Raw genomic sequence first — 22998 nt, 5'->3', positions numbered from 1 at the left:
GGAGACGATTTTTGAAATACCGCATAGGCGTTTAAGGGTTAAATCAAAACAACAAAAGAAGAATTGATTAAAGTGACCACAAGAGACTATGATTCTCTTCCAAAATATAAAATAAGTCAGTGGTATTAATGTAAGTGCAACAAAACATGACTTGCAAAAAATAGTTCATATAAGTAACTTACCAAGTAATTAGTACATTGCTATAGTTTCTAACTCGCATGGCAGCTTAATTTTGTATATGGAACTTACCCATTAATTATATAGCTAAGAACTTCCTGCCTACGGCAGCTTAACAATTGAAATTTTACGCTAGCGCTAGTTCCGGTTATGGGGTAGTTAGAATGCCCCGCCCATTACTGGGGAGTATATACTATAGGTAACAACCTGGCTGAGTTTCAATTCATTTTCTGCTGGCTCCTGATGAACATCGGTGGTTTCAGGCTGCATTTTTTTTTTCAACGGATTGTGTTGATGAATTTGGAGTACTTGGTGAAGTACTCTTGTGTTGCTTTGCGTTAGCGCATTCTTTCCAGTATGTCAGATTCTAGCACAACTAGTGTTAGGTTTTGTGCAGATGGTTGTAAGACCAGGTTAGCTAAACCTTGCTATGAATCACATACCAGATGTAGGGATTGGGACAACAAGAAATGGAAAATAGTTAGGTCCCATCAGGACATGGTGGATAAGGACAGAAAGAGAAAAGTAGATCTAGTTTAGATAATGTCCAAGCTGCTGAATTGGTAGAAGATAACATGATTGTTTCGCCTGTAATTCTTATTGATTCTCTGATCTTTTCTCCTCCCGCTCCTGTGTCACTAACTCCTATTCCAGGTTCGCTTGCCCCTGATCCCAACACCTATGCAAGCCTTGAGTCAAAATTCGATAAGAAGTTCGAATTTTTAGCGAGTGTGATGATGGTGCTTGGTGCTTCTGTGAGAGCCTTAATGGAAAAAGGCAATCAAAGTGCTAGTGAAGTGCATAGTGATTGTGTAGAGGAGGTGGCTGTGCAGCCCACAGGTGTTCCTAGACGAAGATCACTGTCCTACTTCCCCACATTGGGGAGAAGACATGCCGGAGGTCGAAGGGAGGCCATTGGGGTTTTCCCTTGGCAGTCTCCCCCTCAGTTGAACCTGCTGGTGACCCCCAGGTTTTGACAGAGCGCCGCTGGAAGGCGTCTCTCATTTGGTGTACATGATCTGTCGGAGTTGGACAGCTCGACTCCCAACAAGAGTCGTTGTGAAGATTTTCAAGACGTGTCGCACCCCATCAGGAGACAGTCCAAGGATGTAGATAAGTCTCCTCCTCCTTCTAAGAGGAAGGAAGAGGACGTCTTCAGTCCACAACCTTTGTGCAGCTATGCGGTGTTGGCTCCTCGGTCTCAATCTGCTTGGGACAGCCCGAAGTCCTTCCCCTTTATGGATTGGCAGTATGTTTCTGCTAAGTGTAAAACAGATCCTTCAGAGCGAGTTTCGTCGGTCTCAAGATTAAGACCTATCTTGGAATTACCTCAGACTCCTGGACGTGATTCTCCTGATACTATGCGGTGCCCTCATTTGGTCAAACGATCGACATCAGTTGCAATGCGCCCGCCTTCCCCGACAGCTGAGTCACTTTGCGCTCGGTCATATTCTTTGAATTCCAATCCTTCGGTTACTCCTCTTAAACAACAATTGGATGACATCATGTCTTTGTTGCAGAAAGCTCCATCACCTTCTCAAATGGCCAAGGAGATGCAGTTTGCTCTTTTACCCTAGGTTTTTTGGCCAAGAACGATGACCCATCCAAGCCCTGGCCTTGTTCATTTACCATTAAGAATTTAGTGGACCATCTCGGTAATGAGGAAGAAGAGAGAGAGATTTATCTAGTCAGAGCTCTCAGGTCAGGAACTATCTGAGTAGGACAGAAAAGATAAGGGGTTCAGCCAGTAACCTCTGGTGTTTAATTAAGAACCCATCTCATCCTCTATCAGAGAACGCCCTATTGTCCTTTCTGAGGCACACTCATAGATCCAGGAGGATGTTTTACCATATTGTAAAGTAAACGCTCATGGCATCAGCAGTCTCAACACCTCTGGCTTTCAGGTATATGTCCCTGACTCCCATAATTCAGTCAACCTTCCAGAAGTGCAGATCTCATTTTTGCCTCTCACTGCTTGAAAGAAGTGAAAACTTGGTTTTTAATGATTGCAGTACCTTGGAACTGTTATTGGTGGCTGGCATAGTATTGGGTGAGGAGTTATAGGAAGCACTCTTTTCCTCATACTATGTTTTTGCCTTGGTGTAGGGTTTTTGAGTTTTGGGGAGCCTGGAGGTACAATGTACCTGAAATATTCATCAGTCTTAGTGGATAAGTTGCATTTTTTTAAAGTATTTTCAGAGTAGGTGACAGTGTTGTCTGGTTTTCAATTTTGTTACTGTTCCCAGGGCAAGGTCACCTTTTGTATGCTTTGCTAGTCAACAGGCATATCCTCCACCGCACAGCTCCCTCGTTAAGTAAAGGCTACCCATGACTCTCCAGCCACACTACTACAGGTTAGATAAGAACCAGCCAGAGGCGGTATTCTCCTGCAGTAGCTCTCTTACCGGGGAAGGAAACAACAAGCATTGCATTAAGTGTGGGCAAAATTTAATGTTGTGGAGTAGAATATGTCCATGTATCCCACCTCCATTCAGTGTGGGATTCAGCTATGTAATTAATTGTTAAGTTAGTATATGAAAATGAGATTTTCATAATAAAATAAAGTTTCATATATACCTACCAAGTAATTATAGATTCAGAGCCTGTCCTCCTCCCCTCATGTGGACAAAAGGGCACAAACAAAGTGAGCCTACTTGCCAAGTTATTTCCCATGTTCCCTTGGATAGAGGGGGATTGCTGTTGCCAAGTCAAAACAGGAGCACTACCGTGATTTAAAAAGTTGCCAAGCGAGTTAGTAATTACTTGGTAAATATATATGAATGCTAATTTTATTATGAAAATTATGTTTTTATGAGAAATTTATCTGAATCCTTACATGTCATATAAAACAATGTGCTTGGTCCCAAGCTTTTATTTGGATGCAAGTTGAAAGAACAATGACTTCCTGTTGAAAGTTACTATGATTAAATTCAGCTGACAGAACACTTGCAACAAGTGTGATTCATTTCATATGAATCTTTTAATGATAAAAGATTTAAACTCATCAGTCCACAATTTTGTCAAAATGAATTTCACATTAGTTTATATAAATATTTAAGTACTCGGTAACAATAAGGTGAAAATGCTCCGTTGCAGTGGTTAAATAAAGGTACCCTTAGTGAAGAAAAGAGAGAGAAAATATATTTTAGGCTATTCAGATGTACATTTGTGTGTTTGCTTCTTTTTTATTTATATTGTATATTTGCATGAATTCAAGTACCTGTGATGTTGTAAGGTATAGTGATGACTTTTTTGTACCAAGCAAATTGAATGATGTACTACTTTTCATAGGTTAAGATTTCGGTATCAAATATGAATGCTAACACACAAAGAACACAACAAGGGATGGAAAGCTATGGTTATGATAGTCACTGCATTAGGCAAAGGCCATTTCTTTTTAGCTGAAAAGTGCATAGTACCTGTATTTTGTGATGGACACCCTGCAGGCAGTGCCTGAAAATGCAGACAGTGCCTGAAAATCTTCACAGTCATGTTTAAATACACTTAGGTAAGAAGCTTCAAAGCATTAGTGAGAAGGACTGTGAAGATTGGGGATATGAAGCATATTCTATTCTGTTAATAGGAGCATACTCCTTGCAGTGTTTTCTTTAAAAATAAAGAGAAATAACCATACTTAGAACATTTTTTATTGTATGGAAAACTTAATTTTGAGTGCATAAATCAGTTACTCCAACTGCATTTCACTTCAGTTGTTTTATCTGCAAAGCTTTTTATTAACAGGATTTACATAACTGTGATTAACCTGATTTAATTGTGACTAACTGTTCTGCCTTGATATTTAAGTTTTTGCTCGTTGTTTTTCAGACGTTGTATAGAAGTCTTGTTGAGTTAATGGAATATGAAGGTGACGATATGGAGGATGTATTTATGCAGACGTTTCGCGTTGGGTATCAAGATGTATTTGGTACCAGCCTTACACATGATCTCAAGACTGATGGTGACAATATTGTTGTTAGCCAATCTAGTAAGCATGTATGTATATATCTTGATTGTTTTTTCAATATACAAACATATGTTGTATTCATAAATTGTTTTATAATGCAGAACTGCAGTTGAATTAATTTTGAATTTGATTACTTATTAAATGAGTAATTCAGTTCCATTGAACATAAATCATGAAACTTCAGCACTTGTGTATTTTTAGGTGTAGTTATAATTTTTCATTATTTTATTCAAGCATAGTATTTTCTTGTAACCACTAACCACTGTTTAGATATATTTTTGTGGATACAGATTTTTTAAGAATCCAGTAACTGAATTCTGTATTTTCCCCATGAGTGATAGTAGTGAACAAACGCAGAAAGATTGCCATACTGTGCCATTAAAAGGCAATGAAACCAATTTTTTTCTCATATGAAGTCCTTGTTGTTGCAGAATCTGTCACTATCATATGGTGAGACAACTGGTTTATGAAATTTCTCTGATTTTGTTGCTTAAAATAAAGCTAAATTTTACAGGTAAATTAGTGATGAGACACTTGCTTTGGTATGGTCTTAATTTGAAGTTGTTCCCACACGTTATACAAACCCTTTGTCCTTTACATAAGGAATTACTTTTAGCGCAGTCTGGAATTGGTCGTAGAAGATTAACAAGGTAGTTAGGCAGTAACTGCTTGTCTGATAGTCGGGAGTCCCGCCTGACTGGACGTAAACATTCCACTTTGCTTTTGGCTGCCGTGGTGAACAGACGAGCTTTCGCCCTCTGCCCTATTGTTGTTATTGGACATTTTTTAATTCTTTTGTGAGATTTTTCATTGATGTTTGTTTGTGTGATATGTTTGTCTGTTATTACTATTAGCGTAACATGTAAACCCAGGAGTCGCATTAGCCAAAATGCTCCCCATTTTCTCTGTACATTTGTCTGGGAGTGGGGGTTTAGGAAATAGATCCTCACGCCCTTTGCCTGAAGTGCCGAGGGTGTGAGTGTAATATAGATAATACTCCTGGTCGGCTGAGCAGTGGGGGAGGTACGAGGGGAGGAAGTGATCTCAGGGGAAGACTTTCAAGGCTTTGTCGGAGGGTTACACACCCGTCGACTCTGGTGGTTGATCCTTTGTCTCCCTTTCTCCATCCTAGTAAGCTTTCTTGACTTGCTGTTTCCCCTTCAGGGTGAATTTTTCCCTCCGCTCCTTCAGTCGGCTCGTCAAGCACAAAAGAAAAGAGGTGGGGCTGCCGACTCAGAGTTGTATTCAGGGGCCTCTGCTTGCTCCACGGGGGATCCTTCCCCCCTTGAGGTGAGCAGGGACTCCTTATACTAACCTGAATTTTGCTTCCTCAGGTGTGGCAGCCTCTGCAGTTGGGGATTTGCAGCAGGCTTCGCTGAAGCTGGGGCTGCCTTGTATTCCATCGCTCCAGGGGCTGATGGCTCATTTCCCATCTGCCTAAGTGACAAATGGTTCTGCTGTGGGGATGACAACAAATCTATCTGTACCTGGGTATGTGGCTCCCCCTCATCTAGTGCATATGCAACATGTGACTATGGTAACACCTTCTGTGGTAATGTCATGTGGGCAACACAAGTCAAAGGTGGCACCATTCCTACCTCCTCCTTCCCCAGGTTATGCAGTCTTGTCTCCCCCTGCAACTTATGAGCATCCTCCCAGGGTTCCATATCCCTTGGACCATCCTCTGGAAGCCTTCAAGCCTGTTTCATCTGTGCCTGTGCCTGCTGCTGTACCAGTTCCTGATTGTACGAGTGCTGTTGTGGTTTCAGCATCTTCTGTTCTGACTTTTCAGGACCCCGCTGCTTCGGCAGCCGCTCCAGTGGCACCTTGGATGGGGGATGACCGCCTTGCTGAGGAAGCTGTCGAAGAAGTAGTCCAAAAAGCTCAAGTTGTCTTTGTCTGCCTCCTTGTCTTCATCTTTGTCATTGTCATCTGCTGCCTCCTCCCTTTCATCTTCCAAGGCCCCGTGCCGGGGAAGAAGGTTTGTCCCCCCCCCCCAAGAAGTCTCAATCTGGAACTTCTAAGGGTCTGTCTCCCTGCTCTGAGAAGGCAGGTGGGCCTTCTGCTGGTCCTCCTGTTCCTTTGGGAATGGGAACCGTCTCATCGCCCCCAGGGGTGCGCGAGTCGGGGACTGTAGGAGTTCAAGCTTCAGCTTGTACTTCTACTTCTAATCTCAGATGTTCTGTCTCTAGGTCTAGTACCGTCTTGGATTCTCGTTCATGAGTTGGTGACGCTAAGTCCGCTTACAGTCACAACTCAGGCATGGTGCAGAAGGAAAGGGGTGAGTCGCTCAGGTGACTCACGCTTTACAGGTGATCGCTCACGCAGCAATTGGTTAGTTCCCAGAGTTGGTGTGATGGTCTTGCGAGATTGTGCATGCGGCAAGACTGGTAGGAGGTCCCCCGTTCAGTCCTCCTGAGAGGTTTTGACCTCTTCGAGGACTGGGAAGCGTTATGAGGACGGTACTCACTTTCGTCAGTCAGGTGAATTCTACTCTACTTTACATGAGGGAGGGAGGGGCACATCCTAGAAGGACTTGACGGTCCTTCCCCTCAGGATGCGGTTGTTCCCTGGATTCAGAGGAGGTTTGTGGAGGTCATCACACTGATTCACTTCTGACCGGTGGTCTTCCTTGTCCGATGGTGTGTTGGACCAGGTGAACAATCTTGTCTCAGGACAAGAGAATTTGCTTAGAACCAACAGATTGAACAAGCTGCTTCCCCTCCTCTACCTCGACAGAGGCGTTTCTATACTTCCTCAGAACACTCCTTTGCCGACTAAATAGGTAGAGCTGGAGCTTGTTCATCTGTCTCCTGGTTTGCCACTGCAGCAGCATCTTGCTGAGAGCATTTGGTTTACGCAACAAGAGGCAGCAGGCTTGGAAGCTACTGCTATGGCAGGTTTTCAAGCAGTCTCCTGGCTGGATCTGAGGTCCCTCACAGTATCCAAAGTAAATTGTATTTTTCCTAACAATACAAACCTGAGACCCTTTACATTTATGCCCACTTCATGCCACCCCTCAATCTGACCCTGGGCCTAAAAAAGCAAAGTGGAATGTTTCCATGTTATCCTGGTACCCCCTCTCAAAAATTGCTAAGAACTGCCTACTTTAATAGTTAACCCACCCAAGACCACTATTCCAATGTTTATAACTGCCTACTTTAGATCAAACACCAAATATGTCTTCAACTATCACCTTAAACTAAATTCAAGACAGTTTCAAAGTTATCTTACAACATTAGCCTTAAAAATATATGTAGTATACATACCACTGTAGTTATGTAGCCTACTAGCCTATGGATTACAGCTTGAAGCCTACATACGCATGTGCTATTATGTACTCACATGGCCCTCTTTTCTTTTATAAGGAAAGAGAGGTAAGAGAAATATCAAAATTATGTAAATCATATGTAATATTCTCTGTTGATAAATATGGTGATGATTTTGCAGTGCAATCATAAGAGTAAAACAATCGGGCTTTTGGATGCCACATAATTAACTCATTTATATGGGTACAATTTAAAGAACATGGCAAACGCAACTTCAGTAATAACATAAAACGTTGGCAGGCCAGTGTTACCAAATGGGAATGGCAATTTCTTGCTAGATTTTGCTCCATAGAGTGCTAAAAAATTCACATCATACACAACAATGCCACCCAGCCAATTTCAACCAATTGCTCTCTTTTTTGATTCAAACATGTTTCTACCATACATAGTGAACTTGTACATTACGTTACATGATTCCTAATAATTTCGAAACCTATTCTGTTCAATTCCTGAAAAGGGTTTTGCAAAGATTTTGTTCTTTTTCTTACATGATATATCAAACTTAGTAGAATAAAAGAAATATGCAACTTAACATTACAAAGTTTTGATGTCAAAATACATATGCTAGATGTATTTGAAAACAAATGCAAGTTTTCCTGCCAGATGCTAGGTTGAAAATTTTCTTGCTAATTACCTCAAGAAAATGAAAGCTAGCAATAAAAATGCAAAATTAGTAACACTGGACTCATTAGATCTGTGTTAGTAGTACAGGTGGCCCTCGGTTAGCGGCAGGGGTTCTGTTCTTGGCTGCCGACACTAAGTGATTTTCGACGCTAAGCAATTTTAAAGCCCATGGCCACCCACACCTTCTTTCGAAAATCTAGACCAGTTAACAGCGCCCTGACCAGTCAAACGGCACCTTTATCCTGCGATGGCGTAATAAGTAAAATTATATTTATACAGTATAGTACTATGGAATTTACTGTACAGTACATTATAGTATTATAAATACTGTAAAGTGAAAAAAGCCTAGCTTTAATCATTTGGGTGTCTAGAGTATGTAAAGATATAATAAGATTTTATAAGTACAGTGTACAGGTAGCTGTAGTGTTCAAGTTACGATAATTCGTCTTACGATAATCCAATTTTATGTAAGACTAAATTACAGTAGCCTAACTTTATCCCATCTACTAGTTACATAAGTTCAAAAACAGCAAAAGAGAATTATGAAAGCACGGTTTTAATGTTATACTCATTGCGTAAACGTGTACAGCCATGAACAACCGAAGGGGAAATGACTTTTTTCCCTCTCTCTCTAAGTACAACCGAATTTGATAACATCCGTTTGGCTTATATTTCAATCATTGTACTATAGTATACAATTACCGTAGTTGTTATGTTATAAATGACTTTGTGTAGAATAGAACCGAGATATCTTAACCCTCTTACGCCGATTGGATGTATTAAACGTCGACATAAATTGTCTGTCGGGTGCCGATTGGACGTATGGTACGTCAATAAAAAAAGTTTTTTTAAAAGTTCGCGGAAAAATATTTATAGGCCTACCAGGGGAAAACCTTTGAATTACGCGCCTTGGGGGATGCTGGGAGCTCACGGATCAAGGCGTTGTTTTGTTTACAATCGTTATGCAGGCGCGCCAGCATGAATTTCTTTCTTATCGCACTAAAAAGTATCAGTGACATATCTCAGAAATTATTTCGTCACTTTGACATAATGTTTGCGCCATTTTAAATTAGCCGTTACATGGAGTATTATATTTGAAAATGTGCACAATTTCATTTAGAATACAACCAAAAAATACTCATGATTGTAGCTTTTATCAGTTGAAATATTTTCATATAAATAACGATAAGTGCGAAAATTTCAACCTTCGGTCAACTTTGACTACCGAAATGATCGAAAAACGCAATTGTAAGCTAAAACTCTTATATTCTAGTAATATACAATCATTTACCTTCATTTTGCAACAAATTGGAAGTCTTTAGCACAATATTTCGATTTATGGTGAATTTATGAAAAAACCTTTTTCCTTACGTCTGCGCGGTAACTCTCCTGATCAATTTTTTCATGCGATTGTCGTAATGTTTGCACCATTTTAAATTAGCCATTACATAAAGTTTTATATATGGAAATGTGCGCAATTTCATGCACAATACAACTAAAAACAACCCATGGTTGTAGCTTTTATCAGTTTTGAAATATTTTCATATAAATAATGATGTGCCAAAATTTCAACCTTTGGTCAACTTTGACTATACCGAAATGGTAAAAAAACGCAATTGTAAGCTAAAACTCTTATATTCTAGTAATATTTAATCGTTTACCTTCATTTTACAACAAATTGGAAGTCTCTAGCACAATATTTCCATTTATGGTGAATTTATGAAAAAAACATTTTCCTTACGTCCACGCGGTAGCTTCCGAAAAAATCATACGTGCGATTGTCGTAATGTTTGCACCATTTTAAATTAGCCGTTACTTAAAGTTTTATATATAAAAATGTGTGTAATTTCATGTAAAATACAACAAAAGATAATTGAAGGTTGTAGCTTTTCTCATTTTCGAAATATTTGCATATAAATCACGATAAATAGAAAAAAAACCATGTTCGGTCAACTTTGACACTACCGAAATGGTTGAAAAACACAAATGTAAGCTAAAACTCTTACAGTCTAGTAATATTCAGACATTTATGTGCGAAATTTTATGTAGAATAAAACGAAAAATATTTGAAGGTTGTAGCTTTTCTTATTTCTGAAATAATTGCATATAAAAATATATATACTATATAAAAATTCGACATTCGGTCAACTTTAACTCGTCAGATATGGTCGAAAACTGCAATTGTAAGCTAATATTCTTACAGTATAGTAATATTCAATCATTTATCTTCATTTTGAAATAAATTGGAAGTCTCTAGGACAATATTTAGATTTATGGTGAATTTTTGAAAAAAATATTTGTTTACGTCCGCGCGTTACGAATTCATGCATTATTTTGTGATAATATTTTGTCTGTGTTGCTTTTATCGTTTTACAATGTGTTATATACCAAAATGATTGCAATTTAGTGTATATTACAACGAAAAAAAAGTAACTTGTTACCTTTAACCGTTTTGCACACAGCGCAATTCGAATACAATTATATATGAAATTTCATTTTTGCGCTATCATATATCGCATTATTTATATATGATAATGATAATTTATTTCATTTCTGATGGTTGCATACTAAACTTCAGCCAATGACAAAAAAAAGGAGCCAAAAATGAACTCTTAATCTTGAAAACTAAGCGTGCTGTGATTTTTGAAAAAAATATTTTTTCCGCTTCCGCGCTCACTCCGAAACACCTACGGCACACGGGAGACAATTTTTTTTTTTTACCGCTTCAGCGTTTAAGGGTTAATAAAATAACAACATGCATTTTTCGGAAGTTCAGAACAGTGGTGGACAAGAACAAACATGAAAAAACATCCTCTGACAACGTGGAGCATAGTTACAAAAGCTGCCTTAATTTGTATCATATTTATGTATAAAAATAAAAATGCCCCATACGTAATATATTTTCATACTTATTTAAAACAATAGCTTGAACATTTATAAAAATCAACACATCAATCACTAAATTTTCACTCTTTTTAACTCAATATTTCTGGAAGAGCGGCAGACGGCGGCCTACAAGAACGAACATGAAGAAACATCGTATTTGATAACGTGAAGGGCAGTTTAAAAAAGCTGCCTTAGTATCGTATTTATGCGCAGAAAGAAAAATACACTTTACACAAAACATTTTCATACACATTTTAAACATAATAGCATGATCATTTATAAAATCGACACATCGATTGCTAAATTTGTACTTTTTTTATCTATATTTTCGGAAGAGCGGCAGACGGCGGCTTACAAGAATGAACATAATAAAACATTGTATTTGATAACATGAAGGGCAGTTTCAAAAAATGCCTTTGTATCATATTTCTGTGCAGAAATAAAAATACCCTATATGTAATACATTTTCATACACATTTTAAACATAAATGCCTGGACATTTATAAATCGACACATCCATAGCTAAATTTGCACTCATTTAACTCTATATTTTCGGCATAGAACAGCGTCAGAGGCATATATTTGACCCTAATACCTGTGTAATAACTCTATAAATTTTTTAATATCATTTGCATAACCTTTATGGGCTGAACGGTATTTCTACAAATATATGTACTCGTTAGACATAACAGCGCTAGCGGCGCTGTTAACCAAAAATTGTGCCGTAAAAATACCTCAAAATCCATTATTTTTTTAATGAATATTTTTGACGACAGCCGTTAAACTGATTCCCTGCTGAGTGATTGCGCTGTTAACGGCGGGCCGCCTGTACATTTTGTCAGCTGGCAGGCTTTGCATAGATAAAAGTTGATTTCACTGATATAAAATTATTCCACGAATAGCCTTTTTATTATGAAGATATGATGATAATATATAACGTAAAAGATGGTTTTATGTATTTCGTTTACGCTCCGTCGCAGAGAGAGAGAGAGAGAGAGAGAGAGAGAGAGTATTTTGTTCATACTTCGTCGCAGAGAGAGAGAGAGAGAGAGAGAGAGAGAGAGAGAGAGAGAGAGAGAGAGAGAGAGAGAGAGAGAGAGAGAGAGAGATTCTTTCTTCAGATCTCCATTACATGAAGAATGAGTAAAAATGTATTTTATTTTTACCTTTGGAAGCCACTATTGAATATCGGCAGTGACAAACACAACTCAGTAAACGCTCGATAGTTATGGCAGATGACGTCAGCAATCAGCTGTTTCTCTATAGAGAGAGAGAGAGAGACGTTGCCTGATTAGGTTGTAACATTGACAGATATCCATTAGCAAAAGTTGAATAATAGTTGTGTATTGAGAATAATGATAATTTTAATAAACCTGTTGTTTTACTGTGTCTAATCATATTGCATGTATTATTACCGTATTATAGTACAGTGGTACCTCAAGATACGAAATTAATCCGTTCCGAGGCGGCCTTCGTATTATGAGTTTTTCGTATCTTGGAACACATTTTACATGTAAAATGGCTAATCCGTTCCAAGCCCTCCAAAAACACCCCAGTAAATTATATTTCCAGGCCTAAAACACATGTTCTAGGGTTACAACGCCGATCCGACGGAAGAAATATGACTCCAAAAAGGCAAAATACTGTACATACTTGAGTAATATTCAACTGCATGTAATGTAATGTTCAACCCCATTTTTACTGCATATATTAGGACTTTAGCATATGTCCCTTGGCAATAAGCCTAGCCTATGTTAGCGGTTGCTACTGTAGCCTAGTCTATGATTCTGACATCTAAACCTAAGAGCTAAAAGCTTAGAATATGCCAATAAAATGTATAAATAATCAGTATGTACTCATTTCAAATAATTATTAATTAATTATTAACTATAATACACAAACAAACAAGAAAAGCTTTCAAACGTCTGTTTACATCCAGCACTTATGAGTATCGAACGATCGACAAGCAATCACTTTACACAGTAAGCCATAAATTTTCATTATCTCTCTTCAACTACTGAAACTACCAAACAGTATAATAACCATTCATTTCTATTCTTTATTCTATCTTTACCTAATGTTTTTTTTTTTATTAAATGTATTGCATGAATAAGTTTTTCAATTTACAGCATCCTTTTACCAATAGAATACTTAAAGCACAAGGGGTAGATGCTGACCAATAGGAGAGCAGGACCTTATGGGGTGACTAGCATCAGGAACCAATGGGAGAGCGGGAGGATGGTGGCGAGTTTACTCAGTTGGCGGCGCGGGAGTTTTAAAATTGTTCTCGGTGGTCCGAGCGAATCTCGGGACTTTACAGCAACAACCTTTCGTATCTTGAAAACTTTTCGTATGTAGAGCAGTAAAATTTTTCACATTGGCTTTCATATCTCGAGGTACTACTGTATTATAATATGAACATAGCGATCTTCCATTTGCATTCTGGTTTTGTTTACTTTCTTAAAATATTCAACTGATGTCGTTTTACCAATATCATCACTGTTTTTAGTTGCTGAATGGAACTTAATTCAGAGGTATGCCTATAATATATAAGGTGAGAATGGTTTTATTACCTTCATTGTCAGTTAATATCATAATGTGAATCTGTTCATGTATGTCGGTGGTTATCGCACTGCAACTAGGTTTAACCTACCAACCAACGTCATACATATAGCTTGAATAGGCTATTTGTTATGAAGATATGCCAATAATAAGGTGAGAATAGTTTTATTACCTTTATTGTCAGTTAATATCATAATGTGAGTTGTTTCGTGTATGTTGGTGATTATTGAACCGCGGCTTAGGCTTAGCCTACCAATAAACATCGCATACGCAACCCGTTTGTCCCGCGATGCTGCGATTCATACTAGCGATATAGCATGAGAAGCAGTCCAAGACAAAACCCATGAATGACTGATTCTGTGATTACTGATCTGCGATTAAGTGATGCCCCACTGCACTGCCTAACTACCTTGTTAATCTTGTACAACCAATTCCAGCCTATGCTGAAACTAATTCCGTATGTAAAGGACCTCAGGTTTGTATAGTTAGAAAAAATACAATTTACTTTAAAAAACTGCAATTTTTCTGATTTAGCTGAGTTCAGAAAGATGTCTGTCTGGTAAACCCTTTGAGGAAATTGTGTGGGCAGGGGCTAGTCAAAATCTGTGTTCACCAAAACACTAACTTTTCACTGAAAGAGGGAAAATGAGTCTGGTGTCCTTTTAAAGTTAAAGGATGGAACTTTATCATTTGTTTATAAATGCCAAATAGCACGAAGAGTCCATTGTTGTCACAAGTAAAAGTTTGTCATGAAGTTCTTTTTTTAATTCATGGTAAATTGGAAGGTAAGGTCTGTGTAGGAGGCATTTCAAAGTATTTTTACCCTGCCATAGTTAAGGAAGGACCCGATTCAGTGGCTTTGATACTTAATCCTATAAAAAGAACCCATAGAGTGTAATTTACCTGATGAATTCATGTAACATTTCTTCGAGGTCAGTGATGAAGATTGGTTATAAAGAAAAAGGGAGACAGAAAGCCTTACTTTTGAATCTGTATTCAGGGCATTGGAATCTGTAGGGCCCATGATCAGTGCTGTGCTTCTGTTGATGCCATTACACTTCTGTGACTAGAGCCTTACCGTTATCCAGACATATGTACTCCAGTGATCAGAGCCACAATTACCATGTATTGTAAGTAATACAATGAAAGCCATGCTTAAATGAAGGTCATGAAACAGAGCATATGTAGCATATAGAACAGAGCCATGCAGGTCAGAAGCCTTGACCTCATTCATGCTGGTACCAGATGCCGTCTATTCAACAGCAGTATTAATCTGCGACTCCAGCAGGTAGTACTAATACATTCCACAGCTAATAAATGTTGTGAGTTGATTCTCAAGTAAGGTTCACAAATGTCTGGTATTTCCAGGCACCCACCAGAAAGATCTAACAGGGACATATAACTTTAAATAACTGAAGTAGAGTGAAATACAACTAACACTACAAACTATCTAACTTGTACAGTACTGCCCTCCATTATCTTCCCTTATGAGCCATTGAGACTGTCTTCTACCACTGCTACTTACTGCTTTCGGTTCACTTGATCTCAGTCCAAGGAGCCCTTAAACAGACTCACCATCCCATCAACCAATTCTCTGTATTTTATCAGCCCTGTCTTTCCCACCAGACTTGAGATTCTGTCTTGAGTATAAGTAACGTGTCTGTTGCGAAACAAACATTTTCTTTACAATTTTTTTTCATACAAACCCATTACAGTGTTCCATACAGGGGATGTGTATGTACCAGACCCCTCCACGAATAGCCATAATCCGTGGGTAGTTTAAACCTCTCAAACAAAGCTTAAAACTGCCTATTTTGTCAGTTAAAACTCAAGAAAAACCCACTAAAAATGTTTATACCTGGTTTTTTAAAGTTTTATCAAAAAAGTGTTTTTTATGATGAAAGTAACAAAAAAGCAGGCATTTTTGGATATTTCTCATAGAAAAATACAGTTGTATATGCAAATTCCCTGTGAATAATGGGTAATATGGTCCATAGAGAAATCTGCAAATGCTGAGAACTATACTTATCCTGTACTGTAATGTACTGTGCTTATCCTGTTAAGCATCACCAACAGCATATCTCAGTCGCCTGCATCCCATATCACACCACCTTCAAGGCTTGTTCAAGGCTGATGCCGCACTGATCAAGTTCACTCCTCATGTTTCACTCTTATACAAATTGTAAGAACATTTTTTGGCAAAACTATGAGCTAACTTAGCGGTAAATGGCAACTTTTTTTGTAATGGAAAGACAGTCTGAGGGGAGGACATCTATCCTCGCCTCCTGCTACTCTTCTGGTGTTCATTGATAACCACTGATTTCGTTTTGTTTGATCCCATTTATCAGAGAACAAGTTAAAACGGAAAGATAGAAATAAGTAGAAATATTTTACGAGTATGGACAAGTATTTTGTGGTTGTAAGAAAAATACATGGTAGTTAATCACAAGTACCATGTCATAATCTGTAAAAAGTTTTATACTAGCAGAATTGGCACGCAGACCATATTTTAACGTGTAACCTTGTCTGTCTGTATCTGTGATGTACATAACTTGAATGTTCATAACTTGGATGGTGTCTATAATTTGCAAGGCACGTATGGTAAAATTATGCAACCCCTCCAAACCATGTAATTAAAATAAAACTATTTGTAACACTTTATTTGTTATCCATTGCAGTCTCTCTCTCTCTCTCTCTCTCTCTCTCTCTCTCTCTCTCTCTCTCTCTCTCTCTCTCTCTCTCTCCCGTAAGTAGCCATCTTGCTTGGTGAGTCGTACCCGCGTGAAGTCAGATTAATCAACAGATATCACAAGTTTAACATACGACTAGAATTTGAGAAATATCTAAAAGTGTTCGTGAACTATCGGTGATAAGATTAGTGTGAAAATAGTAGGATAAAGCGTCTTCTAAGTTAGTTTATCAAGTGTAATACTATAAATCAGAACAAGATGGCAGTAAGTTCCAACTGCGGGAAGAGGTGGCGTAATTTGGCGTGTCTAGCAGATTCGCAATACGATGAGGTAGCAGGAAGGGAACTGGCATTTCTCATCTATGAAATCAGCAACAGTCCTAACCAAAAAGATACAAAAGCATTCATAGATATATTAGAAGGATATAATCCTTCAAACTGGAACAAATCTAATGAAAAACATCTTGAAAATAATTGAAGAAGTTCCAAATAAAATCCAAGTGGTCAAGAGACTCATAAAGAAAATATACATAAACCAACATATTCCGACAAAGAAAATGAATAAGGTGAATCTTGTGAATATCCTAATTGATGCATTAGGAAAAAGAATGCCAAAGCATGCAAACTGTGTAAGGTTTGGTATAGCATAGTCAATCCACAAAACCTAATCAGAAAATGTGCTGCATGCAACATTCCGACCCATCCACAGTGTGCTGAGGTAATACAAGATTTGAGAAAAGATACAAGAATTTTTTGTTCACATGTCTATCATGGATAGACAATGTTATTAAATCAAGATTGAATGTACAAATAGTTGAGGATGAAGAAGAAGAGGAAGAGAAGAAGAAGAAGAAAAAGAAGAAGAGGAAAACGGAAGAGAAGTAAACAAAAATGAAATGACAGAAAAAAATAAGGAAAACAAAGAACAAGATAAAAGTATGGATGCAGAGATACTCATTGATACTACATATGAGGCAATAAAGCAGCACATACCTACGAAGAAAGAAATAAAATTTACGATATGACAACAGAAAAGCAATCCGAAGAGGCTCTACCCAGATCTATACAATGACGGGAAAGAGGAAAAAAATAGACAAGAAAGACAAAATCTGCAACCTTTTGAAAAGAGGGAATTGCAGATTTGGAGAAAGATGTTACTACAAACATCCTAAGATATGTCAAAACTATGAAATATATGGTAAATGTGCATACTTAGATGGATATGGGGATGATTGCAGAGATCTGCATCCAAAAATATGTAAAAACCTAAAAAGAAGAAAAGGATGTAATGTTTTCGACAAAAAAATGAAACAAATATATGCACCCTGTAGCCATGAATCATAATCAAATAAATAACAAACCAAGTAATAAAATCCAAAATAAGAAAGAAACAAATAAAGAGAGAAATCAAGAATATCAGGTAAAAGAGAAAAGCAAACCACCAATGAGATATGCAGAGGTTGTCAGCAAAAAATTTCAAAGCATCAGCTCCGAAATTCTACTCAAGAGATAATAACTGTATTTATTATGCAAGAGGATATTGCAGAAACGGTGGAGAAAAATTGGCAGATTCAGACACAAAATGAATAATTATGATGAAGGAAGATCAAATATTATGGAACAAAAGTTGGATTTTTTAATGTCAGAATTTCTGGAAATGAAAAAAAGAACAACATACCAGAACAGGAAAGAGACATGGGAAAATCCTTATTACTACCAGTATTAAATGAAGGAGAAAACACGCAAAACCATCATAGTGATGAATGCGCAGGGTTTAGTTACGAGTAACTCAAAAAGAAAAATAGAGTACTTAGAAGAACTAACCCAAAATGAAAAGAAATAGATATAATGAATATAAGTGAAACCTGGTATTCCCAAGAGACTGGGAATGATGATCAAATAAAAGGGTTCCAAACTTATAGATCAGATAGAAAAAATAGAAATCAAGGGGGAACCGCAATATATGGGAAAGACAAAAAACAAGGAAAAATATATGAGAAATATAGTAACTCAGAATGTGAACTAATAGCGGTAGAATTTGAATCTGAAAAATTGATGAACATAGTAATATATAGACCTCCTAATACTAAAGAGTTTGACTTAATAATTGAAAAATTGGATGATATATGTAGAAATCACAAGGACTGGGACTATTTCTCCTATCTGGTGACTTCAACTTTCCTTCGTAGAATGGAAAGAACGAATAGGAGATTGTGGATGTACTTATACATATAAAAAAGAGAGTAATAGTAGTGCAGAAGATAAGAGGCAATTTGAAAAGCTATTAGATATGCTACTAGAACTACAACATTCAACAAATAAATCACCTGCCAACAAGAAAGGAAAATACTTTAGACCTAGTATTTGTGAACGAGATGAATTATGTTAAAGAAATAATAGTTTATAATGCAAATATTTCAGACCATAATGTCATAGAATTAACAGTTCATTCCAAAGCAAGTGAAAATAGAGATAAGCAAGAAATGAAAAAGTGGGAAGGATATGGAAAATACAACTTCTACAGTAAAAATATAAAATGGTCAGAAATTAATGAAGAATTAAACAAAGATTGGGATAACATTTTCGTTACAGTGAGTGACATAAGGGTAAATACGGAGATATTATATAAAATATTGGAGAAAATAGTGGAAAAATATATACCGAAGAAGAAAAGTAAACATCATTCATGCATACCAAGAGACAGAAGGATCTTGTTCCAGAAAATCAGAAAGTGGAAAAAAGGTCTTGCAAAAGAAAAAATGCATGGAAAGTTATAGAACTAAAAAGTAAGATAGAAAATGCAGAACAAAAGATTATACAATCAAAAGAAAATGAAAAACGGGACTTGGAAGAAAAAACCCTATTAAATATCAAGCAAAACCCCAAGCTATTATACTCATATGCGAAGAAGATGAATAAAAGAAGAATAGAAATAGGCCCTCTGAGAATTGAAGGAGATTAACGAATGAAAAAAAGGAAATTTGCAACATACTGCAGAACGATAGAGAGAATTCACCCCTAGAATAGATAATGAAGATAATGATATAGAAGTAAGGGATGAAAATAGTGAATATTTAGCTGACATAGATATTAATGAAGCTGATATTGTGCAGGCTATTAATGAAATTAAAAATGGAGCTGCTGCAGGGCCTGATGGAATTCCTGCTATTTTGTTAAAGAAAGTAGTTCATTCTATCGCAAAGCCACTTGCAATATTATTAAGACAAAGTGTAGATACAGGCAAGATTATGATGAGCACAAATTAGCATATATTACCCCTACTTTCAAAAGTGGATCAAGACTAGAGGCAAGTAATTATAGGCCTGTGAGTCTAACATCACATATTATGAAAGTGTATGAAAGGGTAATGAAGAAAAATATTATGAAACATTAATAAAAAATAATTTGTTTAATAAAGGACAACATGGTTTCGTACCCGGAAAAAGTACACAAACCCAACTGTTAGTCCACCGTGAGAACATATTCAAAAATATGAAAAGCGGAAATGAAACAGATGTGATTTATTTAGACTTTGCAAAAGCTTTTGATAAAGTAGACCATAATATATTAGCAGAAGAAAATTAGAAAACACAATATCGTGGATAAAGTAGGAAGATGGTTAAAAGAATTTTTACACAACAGAAAACAGATAGTTATTGCAAACGACGAGAAATCGGATGAAGTCAAGGTAATATCCGGTGTGCCGCAAGGTACGGTGTTAGCTGCAATACTGTTTGTTATTATGATTGAAGACATAGACAATAATGTGAAGGATTCGGTAGTGAGTAGTTTCGCAGATGACACAAGAATAAGTAGAGAAATTACTTGTGATGAAGATAGGAACGCTCTACAAAGAGACCTTAACAAAGTATATGATTGGGCAGAGGTAAATAGGATGGTATTTAACTCTGATAAATTTGAATCAATAAATTATGGAGACACAGAAAGAAAGCTATATGCATATAAGGGACCTAATAATGAGACCATCACAAATAAGGAAGCAGTTAAAGACCTTGGTGTGATGATGAATAGGAACATGTTATGCAATGATCAAATAGCAACTCTGTTGGCAAAATGTAAAGCAAAAATGGAATGTTGTTACGGCACTTCAAAACAAGAAAAGCTGAACACATGATTATGCTTTATAAAACATATGTTCGTAGTCCACTTGAATATTGCAATATGATATGGTACCCACACTATCAAAAGGATATTGCACAAATAGAGTGTGTACAAAGGTCCTTTACAGCTAGAATAGAAGAAGTTAAGGACCTAGACTACTGGGAAAGGCTACAATTCTTAAAATTATATAGTCTAGAAAGGAGAAGAGAACGCTACATGATAATTCAGGCATGGAAACAGATAGAAGGAATAGCAGAAAATATCATGGAACTAAAAATATCAGAAAGAGCAAGCAGAGGTAGATTAATAGTGCCCAAAACTATACCAGGAAAAATAAGGAAAGCACACAGGACATTAATCCACTACGCACCAGCATCGATAATGCAGCGTCTATTCAATGCGTTGCCAGCTCATCTGAGGAATATATCAGGAGTGAGCGTAGATGTGTTTAAGAATAAGCTCGACAAATATCTAAACTGCATCCCAGACCATCCAAGATTGGAAGATGCAAAATATACCGGAAGATGTACTAGCAACTCTCTGGTAGACATTAGAGGTGCCTCACACTGAGGGACCTGGGGCAACCCGAACAAGATGTAAGGTCTGTAAGGTAAGGTAAGGTCTCTCTCTCTCTCTCTCTCATAAAAAAGATTAATGTATTGTTGAATCAAAGTCTAAAACTATACTGAAGAAAACAAAAAGCCTAAAAATGTAAATATTTCCTCTCTCTCTCTCCCTCATATCTTGGTAAAAAGATAAGTGATGTAGTTTTAGAATAAAGATCTAAAACTATACAAACGGAAACATACTAGTTACATATGTACAAAAAAATCTCTCTCTCAGACAAAATGATAATGTAATTATAGAATATAATTCAAAAACTAAACAAAACAAATAAACACATGTTACATACCGTATATACTCGAGTAACGTGCGATCTCGCATATCATGCGACCCCCAAATTTTCACCAATAAACAGTGGTTTTGTCATGTATCTCATGTATCATGCGAGTTCCTTTTCCGAGAGCGTCAGTTCATAAGGTTGGTGGTTTAGCATGCTAATGGCCGAGTCATTCAGATGTGTGCTGCTGCTAGTAAAGTTACGGTAATTTTCTTACTAATCTCGAGAATTGAATAGATAAGCTCAAGATTAAAAAAGAATCCCAAGATAATAAAATAATTGTAAAAATAACACGCCTTTGAGTCCTAAATCATTCTCTCTCTCTCTCTCTCTCTCTCTCTCTCTCTCAGGAATAAATACTGTAATTTGAGTCTTTCACCAACGGGTATCAGTAAATGTGTAGACATTGTGTGCGCGTTTAAAAAAATGTGCAGTACACACACATTCCGATGTTTCGGTTTTTGGAATTTTTCAGATTTCGGAAATGTGAGGTCAGATGCATAATCAAACAAACATCACTACTGCAGCAAAAGCATTTTTTCCCTTTATGTTTTTCATTATTGTTATTCATTAATTACAGTTTATTTAAATAAATATTAATATAATACTGTTAAATGAATGTGAGAACTAAGATCACCTATAACAAAATATTGGGACAATTAATATCATATGTTCACTAATAGCTATTATTTTCAAAACAAACATTCCGTAAAACGCAAAAAATATATGTACATGACTCAAAATATAATAATGTTTTTCAGTTCAACTTGTGAATTTTAACAATAAGTATGACTATATAATATATTTCACCATATCGATCTTGAAGTTGAAAAGTCGTAAAATTTTGAGGATGGTCCGGGAAAAGGATTTGTACTTCGTGATTACGTATCGCTACAACACCATGTTGTATTTTCATACCACTATATTGATGACGCATCGCTACGACACTGGTATTTTTCATAATACTATACATTAAAGTTAAAATGATCATATTATATTAGTGTTTTCACGAAGAAATAATTATATAAAGAAAAGTATTGAGTAATTTTTGCCGTCAGCAGTCAGAAAATCACGAACGTGGTAACGTTCAAAACTAGTGCCATCCACGGCATATGTCTATAAATAGAACAGAAGCAGAGGGCAGTCATTGGATAACCGATCTCCATGGTTACCAACCAACCAATCAGGTGTTAGTTATACTACTCTGTGAATTTCTTAGAATGAACGTTTACACACGCGAAGCTAACGATGATGTGTGTGTTTTGCATACAATACGTAGTTTTAGTTTTTATTAGTGTAAGTATTTTACTGATTACATGAAGAATAGAATGATTGCTTCTCATTACTTTGAATGCAAAATGGTTTGAAGATTCTTCCGCAAAAAGAAAAGAAAAACAATTTCTTTAGAAGATGATACCTATTTACAAACGCGGTTGACAGCTTCAAAACAAAATTCAGCTCTTTAATCTCTGGAAAAATGTTAATCTTTCTGTCTGCTGGTCACACCCTTTATATCCCCGGCGACTAACAACAACAAAATTTGTTTGTCTGTTTTATTTTCCAAGATGTAGGTATTTATTACCTGTAGGTACAGCACATTTTTTTAAACAGTATGCCCATACACACACACACACACACAAGTTGCGCGTGTGCTAATACCTATTGGTTTCAGAGACTCAAGTTAACACTTACAGTATAGTTGAGAGGGGAGAGTGTTCATCCTAGATGGCCTTGGTTCATCTCT

General features: G+C 36.9%; 1 protein-coding gene across 5 annotated transcripts in view; it reads left to right on the top strand.

The window, feature by feature from the left end:
* The window catches only part of LOC135221954 (ubiquitin-protein ligase E3A-like), a 173256-nt gene that overhangs the window by 138423 nt on the left and 11835 nt on the right, over positions 1-22998 (top strand). For all 5 annotated transcript variants that reach the window (XM_064259998.1, XM_064259999.1, XM_064259996.1 and 2 more), the window contains exon 6: positions 4003-4170. In XM_064259998.1, the coding sequence (XP_064116068.1) occupies positions 4003-4170 (168 nt within the window). The remainder of the gene's footprint in view (positions 1-4002; positions 4171-22998) is intronic.

The sequence above is a fragment of the Macrobrachium nipponense genome, chromosome 3, assembly GCF_015104395.2.
Source record: "Macrobrachium nipponense isolate FS-2020 chromosome 3, ASM1510439v2, whole genome shotgun sequence".
NCBI lineage: Eukaryota > Metazoa > Arthropoda > Malacostraca > Decapoda > Palaemonidae > Macrobrachium > Macrobrachium nipponense.
Note: the sequence above shows the minus strand (reverse complement) of the source record. Positions and strands in the feature narration are given on the sequence as shown.